Genomic DNA, 19640 nt, shown 5'->3' on the forward strand with positions numbered 1-19640 from the left:
GCCCTTTACAGATGCATAAGCTGAGAATCTTCAGTAGCATCCTACCAAAAAAAACCCACAAAAAACAAAAAGGCAAACCACCAAACCACAACAATTTATAAACAAGCACAAACCAGCCAGTCACAGACTCTTATTTTACCTTGCCTTGCAGGTCAGTTCTTGAGCCATGAAGTTAAACTTCTTGAGGAATCCCTGAACACAAGTCGTTGGGAGGCTGGGCAGAACCAAAGGGAGGCGTTGAAGGCAAACCCCACAAACACCCTGAAGGTGAAGGGGAGGCTCGTTCCTGTCGTGTGGAAGCAGAGGAGGATCTACAATGGCCAGCAGGAAGTCGACTGCTGGTTTGCCAAAAACAACGCGGACAAACTGATTGACGGGAGCTACAAGGACTATTTGGCTTCTCATCCTTTTGACACAGGGACCAGCTTTGGGACAATTAACAGCCTTTAATCAGTCACAGCGATGCATTGTGGCAGCACGTGTGACAGCAGCTCCCTTCTGAAGCCTTTACTAGACAACTTATGAATATTTCCTTACTTCTTGGTGCCAAAGAAACCAAGGATTTTGTCCTTGGAAATCAGCTGTCTCTCTTCCATGCTAAATGAACGTTCATCAAATTCCTGAAGAAAAAGAAGGCTGGGGGAAAGGACGTGGTTAAAGGCATGATTGATGCTTTCCCAGGAGGAAGGGAGGGAGAAATAAGCCAGTGAACAGTGCAGAGGCTGCTGGCCTTAAAATAAACCCTTGCAGGGATCTGTGCAATACCCCCTGGGGCTGGTGAGTCACCCCACAAAAGGCAGATCATACAGCACAGTGCCTGTTGAGATGATAGGCTTTGCAAAGAAGGGATTTGGAGCATGTGCTCCAACCTTGGTCCATGGGGAAAGGAGAGACAGAAAGAGGAGAGGTGGGTGGATATTGATCTGCAGTGACCTGTCAGCATTAAGCAAAATCAAAACCTTAAATCAACAGGCCACAGGAGGGTATTGCTTTCCTGGTTAGTGGGATGATGTCTGGATTTGCCACAAAACATTATTTTCCCTGAATCACTACAAACGCTTAAAACACTGGTGAATATCTTGATAGGGTTTATTGCTGTCCTGGTGCACAGGCTGTGTGCTTAAAAAGCACCTCTGGTCCTCAGCAGCAATAGGAGTGGTGCAGGCTCCCATTCTATGGAGCAGTTAATTCAACAATTCAATTCAAATAACATTGCAGGGTTAGTGATTTCTTGAGTCTTGATTCCTTCAGAAAGAAAGAAAGTTCCATGGTGAGCTTCCAACAGACCTGCCATGTCCTTGAGCATCACACCCCTTCTGCTCAGCAAAGATTAAAATTTCCTAAGGGACAACAAACCAGAACCCACGACAGCTTGTGAGCCTACAAAGCAGCCTCTTGAATATCAACTAGACGTTTGTAGCTGCTTTTGTAATCAGGGAGGAAGTCTTTATTTATTCCAAATTGTCAAAAAATTTTCATCCCAATTTCCCCTGGCTTCTTCTCCTTCCTTACACTGCAGGAATTCGTGCGCAGCAGGAATTTGGCAGCAGGAGGTTACAGAAGGGTCTGCCAGCCACCCCCACTGCAGGTGGTGCTCCAAACCCAAAACTGCAAGGCTGTGGTGCATTTTAAAGTGAGGCATCACTGAGCAATGCTATAGGCCAGCCACAAGGGAGTTTTAGCAGAGAACTTGTCCAAAGGGGACTTGACAACCACAAAGACATTTACATGGCAAGGCCAAACTGAGCTCATAAATACTCTGCCTTTCCAGAATTGAAAAGGAGGGAGGCTGGGTGTGGAAGCATCTCCAGGAACTAAATGATATCCATGTGTTAGGAGAAAACAGTTGCCAGAGACCTACAGAAATAGGTTCAATCTTGACTGATTTTTTTCATATTTAACAATTAAATCATATTGTTGCTGTAGGAGCTCCAGCTGCTGGGGGTGGGGTGGTGATTTTCCAGTTGCTTGATCAGCTTGTTAGTGCTGCAAGCACCGTGGCAGCAGAGCAGGTGCCAAGCACAGTTTCTTTACTCACACCATGTGCTGTCTGGAAGAGGGAAACGGCCAAAAGCAACCAGCATGATTTAACTGCACTCTGGAAGATCCTTAGAGAGCTCAGTTAGCACAAAACTCATGCCAAGGCTCGTACTTTGGAACAGAACATAAAGAAGAAACTACTGCTTTGGGCCCTGCTGTCTTGAGAAATAGCTCCTCTGCGAGGGAGAGCTGAAGGCAAGACCTTCAGCACAGTCCTGAGTGTGGAATAATAACAGAGGTTTAATGCTCTACAGTTTGCTTGTGGGCCAGAAAGAGATGAGGAAGAACAGCTATGAAGTTGATTTCTCTGCCCAGGAAGATCACCCAGAGCCCACATCCAAACCACCTCCCCTTTCATGAGCACAGAATGAACAGGAAAGTGGCAGTGGATTTCTAGACACCCCAGGGTTTGGCAGGTGTTTGCTGTCCTTACTGAAACCTTCCCTCTCCTCCCACACTGTGCTGCCCACGTGTATTGCTAAGGGGAGTATTGCTTAGGCTCTCCCCTCATCTTCTCTGTACATAGATATGTATATAATATATATAAACACACAGCTACTGCTAATAATTCGGGTGTTATCATTGCTCCTCTTTCTCCTCCTCTAGCCAAGGAAACACATTTCTTTCAGGGCCTGAAGATAACAATGATCAAGTCCAACTTCTCAGCAATATGAAGCACCTGGAGCAATATACTCAAGGTCTCCTTAAGGCTCCAGTTATCCATTTCACAATAAATGTTTTACAGTGAACACTGCAGTGAAGCTTTCATTTGGCAAAGATAAAACAAGTTTTCAAGCTAAGGCTGTGTGTGTTTTATGCTGCTGGACAGGCTCACGTTACCAGATGACTGAAAGAACCACTCAAGAGTTAACAATAAGCTGGGAACCAAAGAAATTTCAGTGGAAAATTAAAGGTCACTGATGTTCTTTAGTCTCTATACACTTGGTAGGAGGCAAGAACAGACCCTAGGATTCTACTCCCACATTGAAATGAGAGTTTAACCACAGACTTTAAATACAGTAGAATAGGACATGGGAAAAGTTTGTGCTCCTGCTGCCTCAAGAGCAAAGGCAGGTCATGGACTGTAAATTTCAATTCTTCTCAGCTCTGAAGTGGGCATCACAACACTTCCCTCTCTTACAAGGGGGAATATGTTCAGGCTTGGTCCTCACAGCCCTTCATGCTATCCCAGAGAGCTCCCAGACCTCTATGCAGTTATTGCAGTGAAGATGAATTTGTTCTCATCTCCAAGAGTGTCACAGAGCACTTGGATTCACAGGGCTGTGTCTAGTGATTGCACATTGCTCAGACAGCTCAGGCATGGGGCTGAGCAATCACTCTGGAGTGCAATGGAAACAATTGCACAGCACCATTGCAGAGATGGAAAGGGAACAGGGCTGCTGAAACAGCACTGGTTACACAAGGATTGAGAGGGACAACCTTCCCCCACATCTTACTTGTCCTGCTGTTGCTGATTGTGAACCTTCCCAGACAGCCTCAACTAAGGTCTAAAATGAAGATCATGTCACTCACAGTCCAGTTTAGGACAAAGACATTGCTTTGGTCAAATTTGCACTCTTCACCCACTGCAGGATTGCACTGTGCAGCCCCATAGCAAAAACATAACTCCAAAATACCAGTATTCCTCAAAACAGGGAGCAAGTTTCTAATAGGGAAGCTGTTTTAATCTATTTCCAGTCAAAACCTTGCACAGCACAGGACTTACTCCAGCCCTTACCAGTGCAGAACTCCCCAGACAAGCAGAAGTTGTGTTGTGAAACCAACTGCACTGAGCAATATAAATAATCTATTCAGAGCACTGTGTGCCATGTGTTCCAAAAGCCTTTTGATGTGCCAGCAGAAGTAGGATTTTGACCCTTAATTAAGGAAGAAAAACAAAAAAGGACTTAATTTCCAGAAAAACAGTTTAAAGCTGCACAGCTGCAAGTGTAGCCAAGCGTGTCTAGTTCACTGAGGGGCATCTGAGACTTTGATTTGCATCTAAGGCTTCAAACTACTTTGAAGTCAGGAGAAAAACAACAAACCAAACCCCAAAAAACCCCTCACCAAATATCTTCACATGCTCCAAGCTTAGCCTTTACATCTAAATCCATCCAAGTTAGAAACTACAAATCCTTTAATTTTTACTCCTTAATAAGGGCTGTTTCCTTGGGAAAAATAGAAGGGAAAAGGCCAAAAATAAAAGATCATTCCCATCCATCACTTAAGGGGAGTTGTCTTGCAAGAAGCAGAGCCTGGCTATGGCTCCACTAGGGATACCAGCCCAGTGGATCCTGGATCCCTGCTCCAAGCACTATCCCCCCATTTGGATTCCGGATGGGTCTCTCCACAGCTGTGTCTCTGCATCCAGCCTGGGAGTGGGGTGGTGCAGCTGCTCTGTGCTCACTGTGTCCCCAGGACAGCTGCAAAGTGTTTTGCATTTTTGTGTTTATAGACAAATACAGTTTGCTAAGAGGAAAACAAACAGGGCAAAGCCCTGCACTTCACACTTGGAGCAAAAAGTGCCAGTCCTGGGGTGACCCAAGGTCTTTTCCAACAGCAGTACTACCCCAAAACAGGGCTTGCTAATGAGGCATCCAGATATAGCTTGAATCAAATCCTGCAGATATTTCAGTTGTTTATTTTAAACTAAGTAAAAGGCGAGGTGTCAGCTTCCAGTAAACACTCCCTTGTAAGGTGGTGACTGGGATCCATCTCTGACTCTGTTCTGGAGCCCAGCACAGGCTGATGCTGCAGCATCAGGGCTTTGCACTGAAGCAGCTCCTACACCTCAACCACAGAAACCAAGCTCTGTGGCTCAAACTCTTCATCTTTAGGCTTACCAGAACAGCCCTGCTGTAGAAGCACAATCTTCCCTGGTCAGGAAGGATTTCAACAGCTCTCCTTCCTCCCTTTCATAGCATTAGGGTTGTGCAGAACATTAAGCACATGAAGGCATTTAATCTAGGAAGCAATTTTAGGTCAAATATTTATTGGATTCCTTATAAAACAGTAAAAAGAACCAGATCCACTGGGACAAACTTCCCAATTCGAGACATTTAAATACATATTGCAAACCAATTCTTTTGAGCATTGTGCATATAAAAGTGTCACAGTTCAGGTAGTACAGAATAGAGCTTTTTTTTTTCTTTTCTATTAAAAAAACCAGACAGTCTATTCATTTCAGTCTCTAGCCCTGACAGAAGAAAAAAAACCTCACACCCAGTTGCCCAGCCAGGGAAAATACATCCCTGTATTCCCAACCTCAACGTGCCTGCGTGTGGGGCAGACAGGTAAAGCAGATACTGCTCAAGCCTGTACAGGATGCACAGATACATCCACAAGACAACTGCAGGACAGATCTAAGATGTGGCAGGCAAAAGGATCTCTGTAGATCCACAAGGGTCACCCAGTATTCCCCTCCCTGCCCTTCCCTGGCAGCTCAAGGATCACAGTGCTGCTCCTTCCTCCACCTCCCTTGTCCCTCTGTTGTCAGATGACCACTTGGTAGCTGGGCTGCTTCATCTTCTGGCTGGTTCCCCGGAGTCCTGAAACATCCTGGTCGCTTTCAGACTGATCAAAATCCATGTCTGGAGAGAGCAGTACCTAGAAAGGAGAACAGACAGATGCTGATGGAGTCAGAGGTCCCAGATCTTCTCAGTACTGCATTCCTAGAGGGGTCTGCTGCCAGATCCGATCCTCTCTGGCAGATGAGTAAGGCCTCAAGGCCATCTAGACCATTCCTCCAACAACAGTCAAACAGATTTGGGCACAGGCACCATGACCATCTGGTGTCCCAGCCCCCTTCCTTGAGAGCAGAGGGCAGTTGAAGGCTCTGTTCCCCCTGGGACAGGACTCACACATGGAGCCTCAGTGGAGATGGACATAAACGAGGCCACATACTTTGTGAACAGCTGTACCACATGTAGCCCTTTTCCCAGGCCCCCAGCCACTTGTCACCTCCACAGCTCAGCCAGAAGGGCAAGCAGAGCTACAGGCTCAGCCTCAGCCATGGCCAGCTCAGGAGTGGTGTCCTAGCCTGGCAGCACCTCATTTCTGCCTGGCACAGCAGCTCCTGGCTCAGTCCAAATTGTGGGAGCCAAAGCAGAGAACCGATATCTCTCACTCGTGTTTGAGGTTAAAAAGCACTTTTTTTTTTTTTTTTGCAGCAGGACTCAAGGGCTGCCCTTTTCCCCCAAGGAACCCCTACACCCCCAGTAGTTAACTCCACACCTGAGGATACCATGGGCTGCTCTAAACTGGCTGTCATCAGCCCGGAGCATTTGCAAGGTACAGACAGAGTCACATGTGGGCATTGTCCAGCCACATCCTCTGGAAAAGGAAAAAGGCTGGATTTTATTCAGGACATGGCTGCACTGACTGCAGAAGGGCTGAAACTCAATGCCAGCCATGCAGCAGTGTGCATGGATAATATTCATGGCTGGACAGATTAGAATTATTGAATCCTCAAGGTTGGAAAAGACCCCTAGGCTGAGTCCAACAATTAACTCAGCACTGCCAGGTTCACCACTAAACCTAAATGTCCCTGAGCACCACATCTACATGTTTTTTGAACACTTCTAGGGATGGTGATCCCACCATTTCTCTGGACAGCCTGTGCCAGTGCCTGAACACCCTTCCAGTAAAGAAATTTTCCTTAATATCCAATTTAAACCTCTTGTGCAATATGGGGCTGTTGCCTCTTGTCCTATTCTTACCTATTCTTACCTATTCTTACCTATTGTTACCTGGGAGAAGAGACTGATCTCCACCTGGCTACAACCTCCTTCCAAGGAGTTGTAGAGAGGAATAAGGTCACCCCGACCTCCTTTTCTCCTGCATCCCCATTCCCTCAGCTTCTCATCAGAGATGTGCTCCAGATCAGGACTCTATCCTACCCCCATCTCCTCCAACATTCACATTTGGGCAAGAGAAGTTGCACTATCACTGTGAAGTCTCCCTGTGCCTGACTCAGCCTTCCAGCTCAAAGCCCTAAGTCAAAGGATGGTTCATGGACTTTCAGCCCAGTGCTCACACACAGAACACTCCCAACATTCCCAGAGCCCAGGATCCCTTGGGCAAAACCAGGAGCAGGGGGAATTACTCCTATCTCCATCTCCATGCACAGTTATGAATTCACAGTGCCCTCCACTAGTTAGCACTCAGGCAGCACCACAGGGCCAGTCACCACAGCAACAAAACCACTAAACAGGAAAAACACAACTCCAGTGAGTCAGGGACTTCAAAGGAGCAGAAGAGCCGCAGGGGAAGATTTCCTGCTCCCCACCCTCACACACCCCCCAGCCCCTCCATGCACTGTTGTTCTCTTCACAGTCAGACACCCAAAGGACAGCAGCAAACCAGATTAAGCTCTCTTGTCCCCCTCACTGGTCTGAAGGAATTTTTCTTTTTTGGTTTAGGACACACATTGGAAAGTTTCCATCTCTCTCACGTGAAGATTTCCTCTGTTTATGCCATTGATATTGTGATGCTGTTGAACCTGTAGGAACGTGTGGGTAATTACTCACAGGAAGCACTGTGAACTCACTGAACTCTGACAGGCTGCCACAGACTGGTTGTGGGGCCAGTTAAACTGGTGATTTGGGTGGGTTTCAGCAGAAAACTCAAAGCCCCTTGCAGCCAAGCAGGGATGGTGACACAGTGCTGTGCATCCAGAGCCATCCAGGCTGCTACCTGCCCACCACACACCTGTAGGAACTACACGAGCCAACAGTCCCCAGTAACCTTTCCATAATTCCCCAGGAAGCAGAGCCATGAGAGCACCTCATTGCCATGACAGTCACAGGACACACCCTCAGAAAGCATTTTCAAGCCCAGCTCTAATCTGGGAGTTTTCAGAACAACTTGGACAAGGCTCTTTTCCTGCAGATCAGGGTCAGGATCACAGCAGGCTGGTGGCACAGCTGGGAGTGGGACATGGTTTCCCAGCCCTAGGACAATGTGCTGCTGTCTCACTCAGCAGTCCTCAAACACCTCACACATTCCACAGCATGAGGACTGTGAGGTGGGACAGTTTCCTTCCAGTGGCACCTCAATGCCCACCTGCATTTATCTTCCCTGTAAGGACCTGGCACCTGAGCTCGCCACGAGCTTGAGCTAATTAAAATTTAAAAAAAATAAAAAATAAAATTGTTTCTCGGCTAAGCAACAGGCAAATCCAATTTGCTCTTGGACTTTAGATGTTTTAACACTTACAAGTAAGCAGCACTGTATTAGTGTCTATCAGCATCTTCATCTAATGAATGTCAAAATACAGAGTTCCTTATGAAGGGAATTAGGGCAGGTGCTCCATCCTGACCAAATGCAGGCCCTCATGCAATATATTAACCTTCCTTCCAGCCTCAGAGTAGCCTCTAATTTCACCTTAGTTTTTCTCACAAGTACCACTGTTACTGGACTTTTGCTTTAAAAATTGTCTCTAAAAATGTAAGCCTTCAGGAAAGGAACAGAAACTCATCCACCTCCCTGGGGAAAAAAAACAACAACTGAAAAAAGATCAAATAAAACATTATTAAAACTGACTTGTTTTCCTGAGTGGAGGAAACAAAGAAATCACTGATAAGATCTAAAGTTCATTGAGAGTTACAAGGGCAAGGGAAAAGAGCCTCGGGTCAAGGGCAGGACACATACAAAGCAAAAATAAGGGCCTTGCAGATGAATTAATTTCCCCAGGCTGAACAGCACTGGATGCAGACTGGCATTCAAGAGGTCTTTTTCTATCCCAAAAGAGGGGGGAAAAAAATTATTCCAAGAACATTTACACGCAGGACAGGAGACTGAAAGAACACAAAGCTTAAGAGTGACACGGAAGGAAAGAAGGGTGAAATTCTTCCAACCATAAGAGGGAGTTTCAGGGATTCCGTGTAAAAGAAGCAGCAAGAGCTCATCCTCTGATTCACCAAAGGAGCTTTAAAGCCCACAAGAGGCTGCCACTTCCTTGGCTGCAGCCACAGAGTCAGTAAGTGACACCAGAAGCAGGATTGCTGTTGTTGGGTTTCTTCCTCCTGCCCAGCTGCTCTACCAAGCCAAGGACAGAGCTGAGGTTTCCTGCTGCCCCCAGAGAAAGCACAAGGTGTGGGCTTTTAACAGGTTAACTCCAGCCCATTCTTGCCATTCTCCTTCCTATCTCTCCCCCTCCTTTTCCAAACACAAACTGCTGGTTCATGTGAAAATAATGACACTCCACTGGTGAGATAGGCAGAGGGTTGAAATTCAAGTTGGCAGTGAGATGGGGAGCTGGTGGCGCCTGCAGTGAGACAGCTTTGATGGACCCTGATAAACCTGTGGGACACATTAGCTCTGCCCTACACCCCTCAGCCCCCCTTCCTCCTCCACTGGGCAGCAGGGAAACAAGAAATTCCCCCACCCGAACAGCTTATTAGCAGCAACAAGCCCAGCAAATGCTCATTTTCTGCTTTTGAGCCTAAATTCCATTCAATCCAGCTGTAGGGCTCAGCCAGTCAACATCATCTTTAGTTCACAGCTTAAGAAGCTGACACCTGAAGCAGAAGCTTAAGGCTATTCCTCAAGGCCCAGTGCCAAGAAAGAGTTGGAAAACAGGTCACCCACTTCCGTATTTCTTCATAAGCTTCCTTCTCTGCCCAAAATATTTGTCAGGCCAGAGGCACAGAACATATGTGAGCATAAAGGAGGCAATCCCTGCAGACTGCTCCAAGGAGAAACCAGTCCCCTTGGTAGCTCCACTGCAGTGATGGATCAGAGGGTTTCAGGATGAACAGATGACCTGGACATTGTTGAATTTTGGCTGAAGCCTTCAGAGAAAAGCAGTCAGGTACTTGGAAGATGAGCGAAACCTTTGACAGAAAGTGGAAGAGTGGGAGTTGTTTCCACTACTTGAAACTTCCCATCTGTTGACCTGCCAGAAGAGGCTTTCTTAGCATCTGGAATTTAGCAGGTATGTTCCTTCAGATTATCCAAAACTGATCTAGGGGTCACAAGACACTTGCAGAGTTCCAGTGGCACAAGGGAGAGGTGCAGCTCCGTCTCCACAGAGGAGCAGTACCTGTGACACCAGCTGTGAGCCTGGATGCTGCAAGGTTTGGTTCCAAAAGCTGTGAAGGAGGTCCTTGTCTCAAACAAGAGATGTCACCTCCTTAGCTCTGCTCCTGAGCTGGTGTAATTCTGACTGATCTTGGGCCTTTAGGAACACATCTAGTGAGCAGGGCAGGGCTTTTCCACCACTGACCTCTCCAGAGCTGTTTATCCAGGGGCAGGGCCAGGAGGAGTGACTCCATTGTCTCAACAGCTGCTCACATCTGCCTGCCCTCCCTGCCAGAGTGAGGATTCCTCTGACACTGCCCGAGCAGTGGCCACTGCCCCACTGCACTCCTGGGAAGCCCTGGCTGCTGTGCAGACTGCCAAGCACACACTGTTTAAACATTGCTACCTCTGCGTGTGCTGCAATGCCACCAGTGATGGGACATCCCACCTAGCAGCACAAGAGCTGAGTTACTCATCATCAAAGAGCTCTCAGAGAGCAAGAGCTATTTCTGTCCATCCTAAATTCCTCAGCAGAATTCCTCCAGGAGCCAGTCTGTGATTGCCAGAAATTATCTTATCTTGGTAAGACTTGCCAGTGAGCTGCAGGATTTCAGCAGTCAGAACACACTGAAACCAGGCCTGGGTGCCAGCAGAAGGAAGGGAATTTGTCCCAGGGACCAAGACTGTGGACTCTGCCCAAAGGGCAGTAAGAAACAGGCACCATCTACCCAACAAACCACACATGATTAAGAAGAACAAAGTCTGCTGAAACCGCAGCATTTCCTCCTCTCACCATAACTTTTAACTGTCAGGTTCACACTACACAAAACAAAGCCTCCTCCAGCTAAGGGACAACTATCTGGTTGAAAAACTACCAAATTCTGACAAAATAGGATTCCCAGCTAAGCCTTGTTCTCTAAAAGGGATGCTAACAATTACAGAGAGGAAACTGAGCTCTTCCCAGCCAAAATTAATTACAATTAAATATAGCAAAGCTCAGTGACAATTCTAGCCTGCACACACAGATCAGTGCAGAAGCCAGCTCATCCCCCCAAGGTATTGTCATCATGCAGGGCAGAATTTCAGCAACACTTCCTGCGCTGTGACATTGCTCATGGTTAGAGTGAGTTTGACTTTGCAGGGTGATCACTCACATTCATGAAGCACCACCCCAGGCCCAGGCAATGTGATCTTCTGTTACAGGGTTGTGATAAAACACACAGACCATCCCACAGGTCTGCAGCTTGGTCTGAAACACAAGTTTGCATCGCCGGTCTTACCTGAGATTCCTCAGTCCTCCTGGCCCGAGGAGTTTCTGTGGATCCATTGATGTCTAGGGTATCCTTCTGCTTGTACTTCCTCATGATCAAGCTGTCCACAACCCAGAACATAATGGCCTTGGGGAGAAAGAACTTAAATCAATAGATTGCAGAGACCAAAATACAGAGTCATTCAATCACAGATATTTCTTCTCCTCTTGGGTTCTCCAGACACCCAGTCTTGATCAACCTCATATCTAAATCAGCCCAGCATCAATTGTGTCCACGGGGATTGGATGAATCAAATTCATCAAGTCCCTTCTTGCACAATTCCTATTGTTTCCACAGTTGTTGAAGGCCTGGATTAAATAAGACAACAACAGGAAGAATTCCCACCAGAACATAACCCCTGAACCAAGCTCCATCCAAAGTTCATCTGCATGAACCAGTCCCTGGTCAGCTCTTTGAAGACCAGAATTTGCTTTCTAATGTGGAAATGCAGCCTGGGATGGTGGAGAGAGGCAGATCAATCCAACTTTGCCACTGCTGCATCCATTGAAATGTGCTTGGGATGAGCTGAAAGCGAGTTCAACTCCCTGCTTGTCCAGGGAGCATCTGAGTGGTAACACCTTGTTCCCACTTCCCACCTTAGCAGGAACTAAGCAGCAGCTCAAGGATTACACAGGATTAGGAGAACCAGGAAAGACCTGAACTTTCAAGAGGTTTTATCAAACTAGTTTTGAGGAGAACAATAGTTCTGGGTAACCCTGAGCACCTTGTCTTGCTGTAACACAATCTGACTATCAGCCAACTGACGTGACTGTCAAGGTCCCAAGCCATCCTACAGGACATTAAAGGACATCCCCATGCCCATAACTTGCTGCTGAGATGAGCTCTCACCTAACAAGACCCAGCTTTATTCCAAGAGGTAAAGAGTCAGCCCCACAGCAGCTCAGAGAAAGCTGAGAAAGGGACAGGAACTGGGAACAGGGACTGTGGCAGTGACAGATTTGTGACAGATAGATTTCTTTACACACCCCTCCACCGTGCCTCTGCCACTTCAAGGCTGCCCCCAGCCAGTCCCTAATTTCTAAACCAGCCCTCCCAGAACTTGCAGAGACACCACTTACATTGACTATGAAAGGCACAACAAACATCACCAGGACGAGCTCCAGCTGAGGGCTTGGGATGTAACCCAGGAGGATCTGCTGAAGCTGCAGAGGAGAAAACATTTAGCAGCATTATGTGAACAGCTCTGTTGCAAGATCTTTGATGAAAACTGGTTGTCTTCTTACATGAGCAGCCAGAGCTCTGCAGCCTGTGCTTCAACCCAGCTCCTAAAAGATTACACAGGCTATTCCCTTAGCCCAGCTGCCAAACACATGATTTTGTACAGAAGCAAGTACTGGGAGTCTTTCAGTGTAAATATCCATGACAACAATTGGTGGGACTTCCCTTGGCTCCCTGGAGCTCATTGACAGAACAGGGACACCAGCCACGAACAGCAATCATGGAGAGAAATCCAGCAGCATCTCTGGACCTGGATTTGTGCTGCTGAAGAAGCTCACATCCAAGTGTGAGCACTGTGGGCTACTGGGTTTGAAACACAACCCTTGAAGAGAGAACTGCTGGAGATAACTCCTCAGTCAAGTCACACACACTGCCTGGTACCTCAGAGCCTGGTGAAAGTGGACTCCAAACTGGAGTCACCTCTGACTCTCAGAATTAGGTTTTTACACCCATCACACCTACCTGCCAACAGGTATGTGGCTAAAAGCCCCACAGGCTAATATTTTTATTTTTTTAAAGATAAATTTCTGATCAACACAATTAACATTGCTGGCACACAGAAGCAGCTGAGCAGGAAAAGACAACACACGACTTGTATAGCACTTTCCAAATTAATCTCTAAGAGTCCTCCTGATTTAAGCACGGGATCACAAACACCAACATGGACTGACTTTACAGAATAGCATGGAAATCCTCTGGCAGAACTGAAGGAGCTCAGCTGCCAGCCCAGCCCATTTTAGCCTTCCAAGAATGGGAAAGAAAATTAAAGCATCATCTTATTCCATTAGCTTTTGACTAGCAAGAGAATGCACCAAAAGCCAAACCATTATGAAAGTCATGTTTCCCAAAATTTAAGTAATAGCTAATGATTACAGAGTGATGTCAACAAGTGTGAAGATTAAAGGCCTTCAATTTTGGGAACCATGAATCAGGCAAAGCTGACAAGAAGAAACCACAACAGCTATGGCTAGAAAAATACTGCTTACCTTTGTCCAACCAGGGATAAGCAGGACAAGGCTAATCACAGTCTTCTCAAAAACCATTATCAGCAAGTAGAGGATACACTGGCCAATCCAAGCAGCAGCTTGTGGAGGATCACCTGGAAAATCCAAATATTAAATCTGGGACAGAGGACAGGAGAAGACAGCCTTGCAGAAAAGTTGCCTCATGCTTGATACTGACCCTCCTCTCTACAAGAACTCTTCTATAAAATAAAAGCAAATAAATCATTAAAGACATAATCTGCAATGTGCTCCCTGCCAAGCTTTACCCACATAGTTGCCAGAAACAGTTTGAAAATTTCAAGTCACCATTTTCCCTACAAGCAGTGTAACTTCTTGGGCCTGAACAGAATTATTTCATTGTGCTGATGAAGTGAAGGGCTGGTTATGTGATACTGTCTGAGCAAGAGACAGGGGCTCCATTGCCCCAGGTTTTAAAGCAATCCACTCAAAAAGAATCAATGCTAATTAAATATGAATGTTTCCGATGGGGTACTCACCAAGAAATAAGGAAAAGCATATTTGTATTGTTAACAACATAAGGGCTCTGTATCTATTACATGTGCTTGCTCCAGCCCTCTGAGCACCCTGCCAGCTGGTTATCACCTCCCCTGGCTCACCACAATATCTCAGGTCTGCAAAACTGAGCTACTGAATCTGGCTCAGGAAAGCTGCAGCATTTCCTCTTACCACTTAAAGACAAAGATAACCCCTGGCAACACTTGTTCCCAGCATTATCTGGCTGGAATTTGGAATTCCATCCGTGCAAGGGAACCTGTGCAGTTAGCACTGACAGGTGCCAATGCTCAGTGTGGTCAGGTGGCAGCAGGCTGGGAGCCTTGCTGCACTTTTGAACACTCTTCCCCACTTCTCAGCACAATTCTGTTGAGATGTGGCAGGGGGAGACAACCTGCAGTCTGCAAAGGCACATTTAATACAATTAACACCAATAAAAACCTCTGGCCACAAAAACCAGCAGCACATACTGGGATTTGGTAAGAGCTGGTGTCCAACCAAGCCCCAGCTCCATGGGGATCAGCTTCCCAGCAAGTGCAAAACACGTTTCCAGGTACATTTGTCCTTATCCTGTCATTGGTTAAACCTGCCTCATTGCAAAGCTACAGCTAAAAAGTAGAGGCATCCTGGCAGTGTCCAAGGTAGGACGACCTTGTGCCCCAGATTCTTTATTGCTCAAGCCATGATTGAGAAGGAGACAAAGAAGAGAAGAGGGAAGGACTGGGAGGCCGAGGGTGCAGGGATGAGGAGAGCAAGCAGAGAGAGCCAAACCAGCAGGAACTGCATGGAGGGAGGGCAGGAAGAGGGAGCCAGGAAGGTTATGTGGAAGCACATCCAGCAGAGCCGGTGGAGGATTTTGGAGAGAAGAATCTCTGCTCCCTGCCAGTTAACAGCTTAATGGGTGGTCTTGTGAGGAGATGGGAGCAGTGTTAGAGGCAGCTGGCAGCCACAGGCTGGTGTCAGAGAGGCTTTGATCCTCCTAAAAGCCTCTCCCAATAGATCAGGATGCCCAGCTGCCTTTGGCACACACGTTGGGTCTAGTGAACTTTTTTGCCCCATACCCCAAAACAAACCAATTCTCCCAGAAACCTCCACATTATCACCACCCATCAGAGCTCTGAGTACACACAAAACAGGAAAACAAACACATCTGCTGCATCCTTCCTGCATTTGAACTCTTTCCCTTCTGCTCTGTGTTGTCAGCTGTGCTCTGTCCCCCATGGAGCCACAGCACCCTTTGTGAATCAGCTCTCTGTGACAGCACTTCCCTCTGTCATCTCAGCCTGCCCAAAAAGCAGCAGCAAGCTTGAGATCTCTCCCAAATGCCTGCCCCTGGCAGGGACAGGTCACTACCATTCCCAACCTCAATGGCCTGAGGCTCTTGGTTCTGCATTCTGTGTCCTGGACAGCTCGAGGCAGGTTTTGGCTCACCAGGCTGATACACAGCCCATAGCAAAGACTACCTGCTTCCTAACCCACCCTAGGCATGGACTATGCCTGGCTATTCAGGACTTAATTTCCATACCCAGCAGGGAGACCAGAGGATGTTTCTACTGTTATTTTTAATTGCATCCTGGATCTCCCAAGGACAGGAGGCTGCTCTGTACCAAAATGATTCAAGACAAAGGTGAAAACAAAACAGCAGCATGGCCTTAAGGGCTGCAAAGGTGACTTAGAGACAGCAGCATTTTCACTTCACCAAGGAATGCAGCTGTCTGCTTCTCACCTCAGCAGGTGTGGAGTCATCCAAGGACCACTGATCACCCCAGTGTCCATCATCCACTAATCCACCACCCAACACCACTAATTCACCTAACTCTGACCAACACCAGGAACATTCCAGTCAACATTTCCTGGCATCTCATCAGGCAAGCTTTTGGTGTGGTCCCTAGACAAGCCCATAAGATAGATTTGCCATGTCTCCTTCCACAGCAGAGAAAGGCTGAGCTGAGCTCATGTAGTGCTGGTTGCCTACAGAAAGCTGTCAGAGGCATCCTCAGATTCAGCCTGATGTCTTTGATGGGTGAAGTCTTGCCCAGAGGTGCCCTGCTCTATGGATGGGAAAGGGTTCTTCTTACAGGAAGCATTTCTATACATAAATCTCCAGGAGAGCCCACAAGACTTTCAGCCACACCATGCTGCCAGCCAGTAAAAGCTCAGCTGCTACCTGGAGGCCAAATAAAATTACAATAAAATATATGTCCTCCTCTTTCCTACAAGAAAAGGAAAGCTCTGAACACATCAGAATGGGGAATTAGGCTGAATGATCATTGCAGCCTCCACATTACACCTGTTGGGTGATTATATGTATGACACTCCCTTTGAACCCTTCCAGTTTCTTGTCCCTGGTTCTAGCTGGGAGGTAACCCAGCACATCTGAGCTCCTCTACACATGGAGTCTATCACAAACCTCTCCCTCCAGCTTAATGAACACCCTCTGCTAAAACCTTCCTACAGCCATCTCCCATCCTTGTAGAGATTAATATCCTCCTTCACCCCGAAGGATGCACCCACTGAATTTTGACTGCTCTCCTCCAGCAGCATTCCTGGTGTTCCCCACCACTTGCAAAACTTCCTTGGAGCAGCCCAAGAACCACTGGAGCCCGTGGCAAGCTCACACAAATGTGTCTCATATTCCACTCGTGTGTGGGAGCCCAGCTGCTGGGGAGCCAGAGCAGCAGTGCTGGAGGTATTTGAGCTGCTACCACACAACAGGATTAGTTTTAATCCAGGCTGCCTAATGCACTGAGCTGTCAGCACAGCCCACATGTTACTGCCAGACAGCTTTATTTACAGACTTCTTGGGACTTGTGCACAGAGCAGGTAGGAAAAAAGCTCAACCACAGCCAAAGTGGAGGGTTCAGGGGGTTTGAGGAAAGGCGAGTATTTGAAAGCCCTGGAAGTTGTGCTGAGTGACATGGTAGGGGTAAAAGAAGTCAAAAACTTCTTAGGAGATACTCAAATGGTACCTCCAAAACCAAGGGATCTAATTATCAGTGCCAAATACAGCGGGGGGTAGGAAATAGCAGTAAACTCTGAATTGTGTGAAATGCTCACTTGGAGGGCAAAACCAGGTTTTTAGAGATGGGAATGTGATGCATCAGAGAGGCCAGATGGGTCCAGTGGACACCCCAGAGCCTCTCTGGCATTTTCTGCACCTCAACTAAAATGACTGAATCATAGAATGGTGTGGGGTGGAAGTGACCCCATGGGCAAGGACATCTCCCACTAGACCAGGTTGTTCAAAGCCCATCCAACCTGGCCTTGAACACTTCCAGGGATGGGGCATTCCCAGCTCCTCTGGACCACTGTCACACTGCTGGAATGGAGAAAAGTGAGTGCACAGCTGGAATCTGTCCCCAGTGTGCAGTGCCACAGCACTGCTCTGGATCTTTGGTCCCTGTGGATATTAAACTGCAGGGGACAGTGTTGCTGTCACCCAGTTCCAGGAGGCTCACAGGTTGCACCCCTGCTCAGAACAAGGGACTCAACCACACAGTCAGACCCTTAGCAGGACCCTCAGTCCTCTCCTCTTTTCCTCTCTGCCCCTAGGGGTGGAAAAGCCCAGCAGGCTGAGGACAGGACAGCCCCTCAGGTTAGAGCTATTTCCAGCAGTATTTCCTCAAGCATTAGCAGCCAGCTCCCTCGACTGCTCCAGGACGTGGGAATATTTGTTATGGAAATTTTGTACATCACCACGGGGCCAAAAGCAGCCTACACAGGTCCTCAGTTAAACTCAGCAGCTGGCACACAGCATATTCTCTTAGAACTAAATTTGACCAGCAGAGTTCAACAGCCCACTAAACAGACTTTGAAGGCCTCCAAAGCAAGATGCCTTTCCATTTCCAGACACTGAACGAGCACAAAGCATCAGGCTTAGATAGCCAGTGACCACAGCTACAGCCACACACAAGTCAACATCCAGATGGGCATCCAGAGATATTTTCCAGTGAGTACACTTTTCCTCCCCCTCATTTCTTAACGTTCCTCCAGAAAAATTTACTTGCACGTTGAAGGAAATCTCCCTCTCAATGCAAATTCATTGCATTTGCTTACTTAAAAGAAATACTGAGGTATTTCTAAAGTAATCATGGAGAATTATTAAACACAATTAAAATGTCAGGACACTGCAGCCATCCAAAGGTGCTCTCTAGGGAGCTTCTCATTGCCATGGGGAGGGAGAACAGAGCTGGACCAGGTTGGAGATGAGGCACAAAGTTCAGTCAGGCTTGGTCTGCACACCCTGACTGGAGCCAGCACCTCCCCTGCTCAGTCTGTCCTGGCCCAGCAGCACCTCCAAGAACCTGGGTATCCATCTCCCACATCTTTTGAAGCTCAAACTCTGCTCTGTTCTCCTCCCTGTGATGGTTCCCTACAGGGACAGCTCCTGTAACCATGAACTGCTACAGCAATGGTGCTTTTGTGGAATTTCACAGAATCATCACAGAATGGTTTGGGTTGGAACAGACCTTAAAAATATCACCTAGTTCCAAACTCCCTGCCATGGAAGTTTCTTGGGTCCCATCCAACCTGGCCTTCTACACCTCCAGGAGCAGGAGTTTGTTAGCTCTGAGTAGGTGTAAGGTAACCCTCATTCCCAAAAGCCCACCTGTGCCAAGAATAAACTTCCCCAGTCTCTGATTTCAGGAGCCAGGCATTCTGAGGAGAGACAGCACTTTCTAAAATGCAGTTTCCTGTGCTTAGAGGCAATTCAGAGAGTAATCAAGAGCTTTTGGGCAAAAGATGGAGGGACATAAGCAAACAGAAGCCTTTGATTCCCCACTAGCTGCAGAAGAGGTCATTCCTGGCTGCAACAGTGTTTGGCCATGAGCTCAGGCACAAGAGAGGCTGATCTCAGAATGCCTGTTCCTGGGTTTTTTGGAAATATGGAAGTCATTGATTTTTCTAAACAATTCTGGGCAGCTGGATGCTTAAAATAGCAGCATAGATTTAAGTACTTTCCCTTTACTTTACTTCTCCATTAATGCAGCTGAACAGGGGGAGCCAGCCAGGGCTGCAGAGGCAGGAGAAGCAACCACAGACAGGAGGAACTGCTGCAGCCCACACCAAAGGACAGCTGCAGTGGTTTGCATCAGTAGCAGGGATGCTGGAAAGACACAGCTGTGACAGATTTTCTTTTTTCCCTCCAAGTTGATGCAGGAAGATGGGCACTGGCTCTACTGGACAAAACCACAACCCTTCTGTTCTGATGGCACTGACTGCTGTTTGCAACATGGATTTGGTGCTCCCCTGGTTTTCTCCTCTGCAGGACTTATGCTGCTTCCCTCAATTCTCCTGAGGAGAAAATGTCTGGTACAGCAATTAGCCCAGAAAATGAATCATATTCCTGGAGCCTGCATCGAACTGTACAAAGTTTACAAGCCTCTTCCCAACTGTTTTGGAAGTTACTTAACACCAGAGAATGAGGATGGGAGTGTTTTCCTTACCCAGCCCTGCCACAGGATTGCCTTGGACAGGTCACTTGGCTCCCACCTGAATTTTCCACTGGGGT

The 19640-nt window shown here is 47.3% G+C and overlaps 2 protein-coding genes across 2 annotated transcripts in view; one reads left to right on the forward strand and one right to left on the reverse strand.

Moving 5' to 3' along the window:
- ITIH5 (inter-alpha-trypsin inhibitor heavy chain 5) overlaps nucleotides 1-2840 on the forward strand; it is a 43959-nt gene extending 41119 nt beyond the window's left edge. Inside the window, exon 14 of the mRNA XM_014884758.2 lies at nucleotides 152-2840. Within this exon, the coding sequence (XP_014740244.2) occupies nucleotides 152-450 (299 nt within the window). The 3' untranslated portion in view covers nucleotides 451-2840. The remainder of the gene's footprint in view (nucleotides 1-151) is intronic.
- Nucleotides 2841-5005: 2165 nt separating this feature from the next.
- Nucleotides 5006-19640, reverse strand: part of LOC106858218 (store-operated calcium entry regulator STIMATE-like) — a 29773-nt gene continuing 15138 nt past the window's right edge. The window contains exons 5-8 of the mRNA XM_014884759.2: nucleotides 13598-13710; nucleotides 12452-12535; nucleotides 11343-11459; nucleotides 5006-5646 (exon numbers count right to left, since the gene is read on the reverse strand). Coding sequence (XP_014740245.1) covers nucleotides 5533-5646; nucleotides 11343-11459; nucleotides 12452-12535; nucleotides 13598-13710 — 428 coding nt within the window. The 3' untranslated portion in view covers nucleotides 5006-5532. The remainder of the gene's footprint in view (nucleotides 5647-11342; nucleotides 11460-12451; nucleotides 12536-13597; nucleotides 13711-19640) is intronic.

The sequence above is a fragment of the Sturnus vulgaris genome, chromosome 5 (genome assembly GCF_052056855.1).
Source record: "Sturnus vulgaris isolate bStuVul1 chromosome 5, bStuVul1.hap1, whole genome shotgun sequence".
Lineage (NCBI taxonomy): Eukaryota > Metazoa > Chordata > Aves > Passeriformes > Sturnidae > Sturnus > Sturnus vulgaris.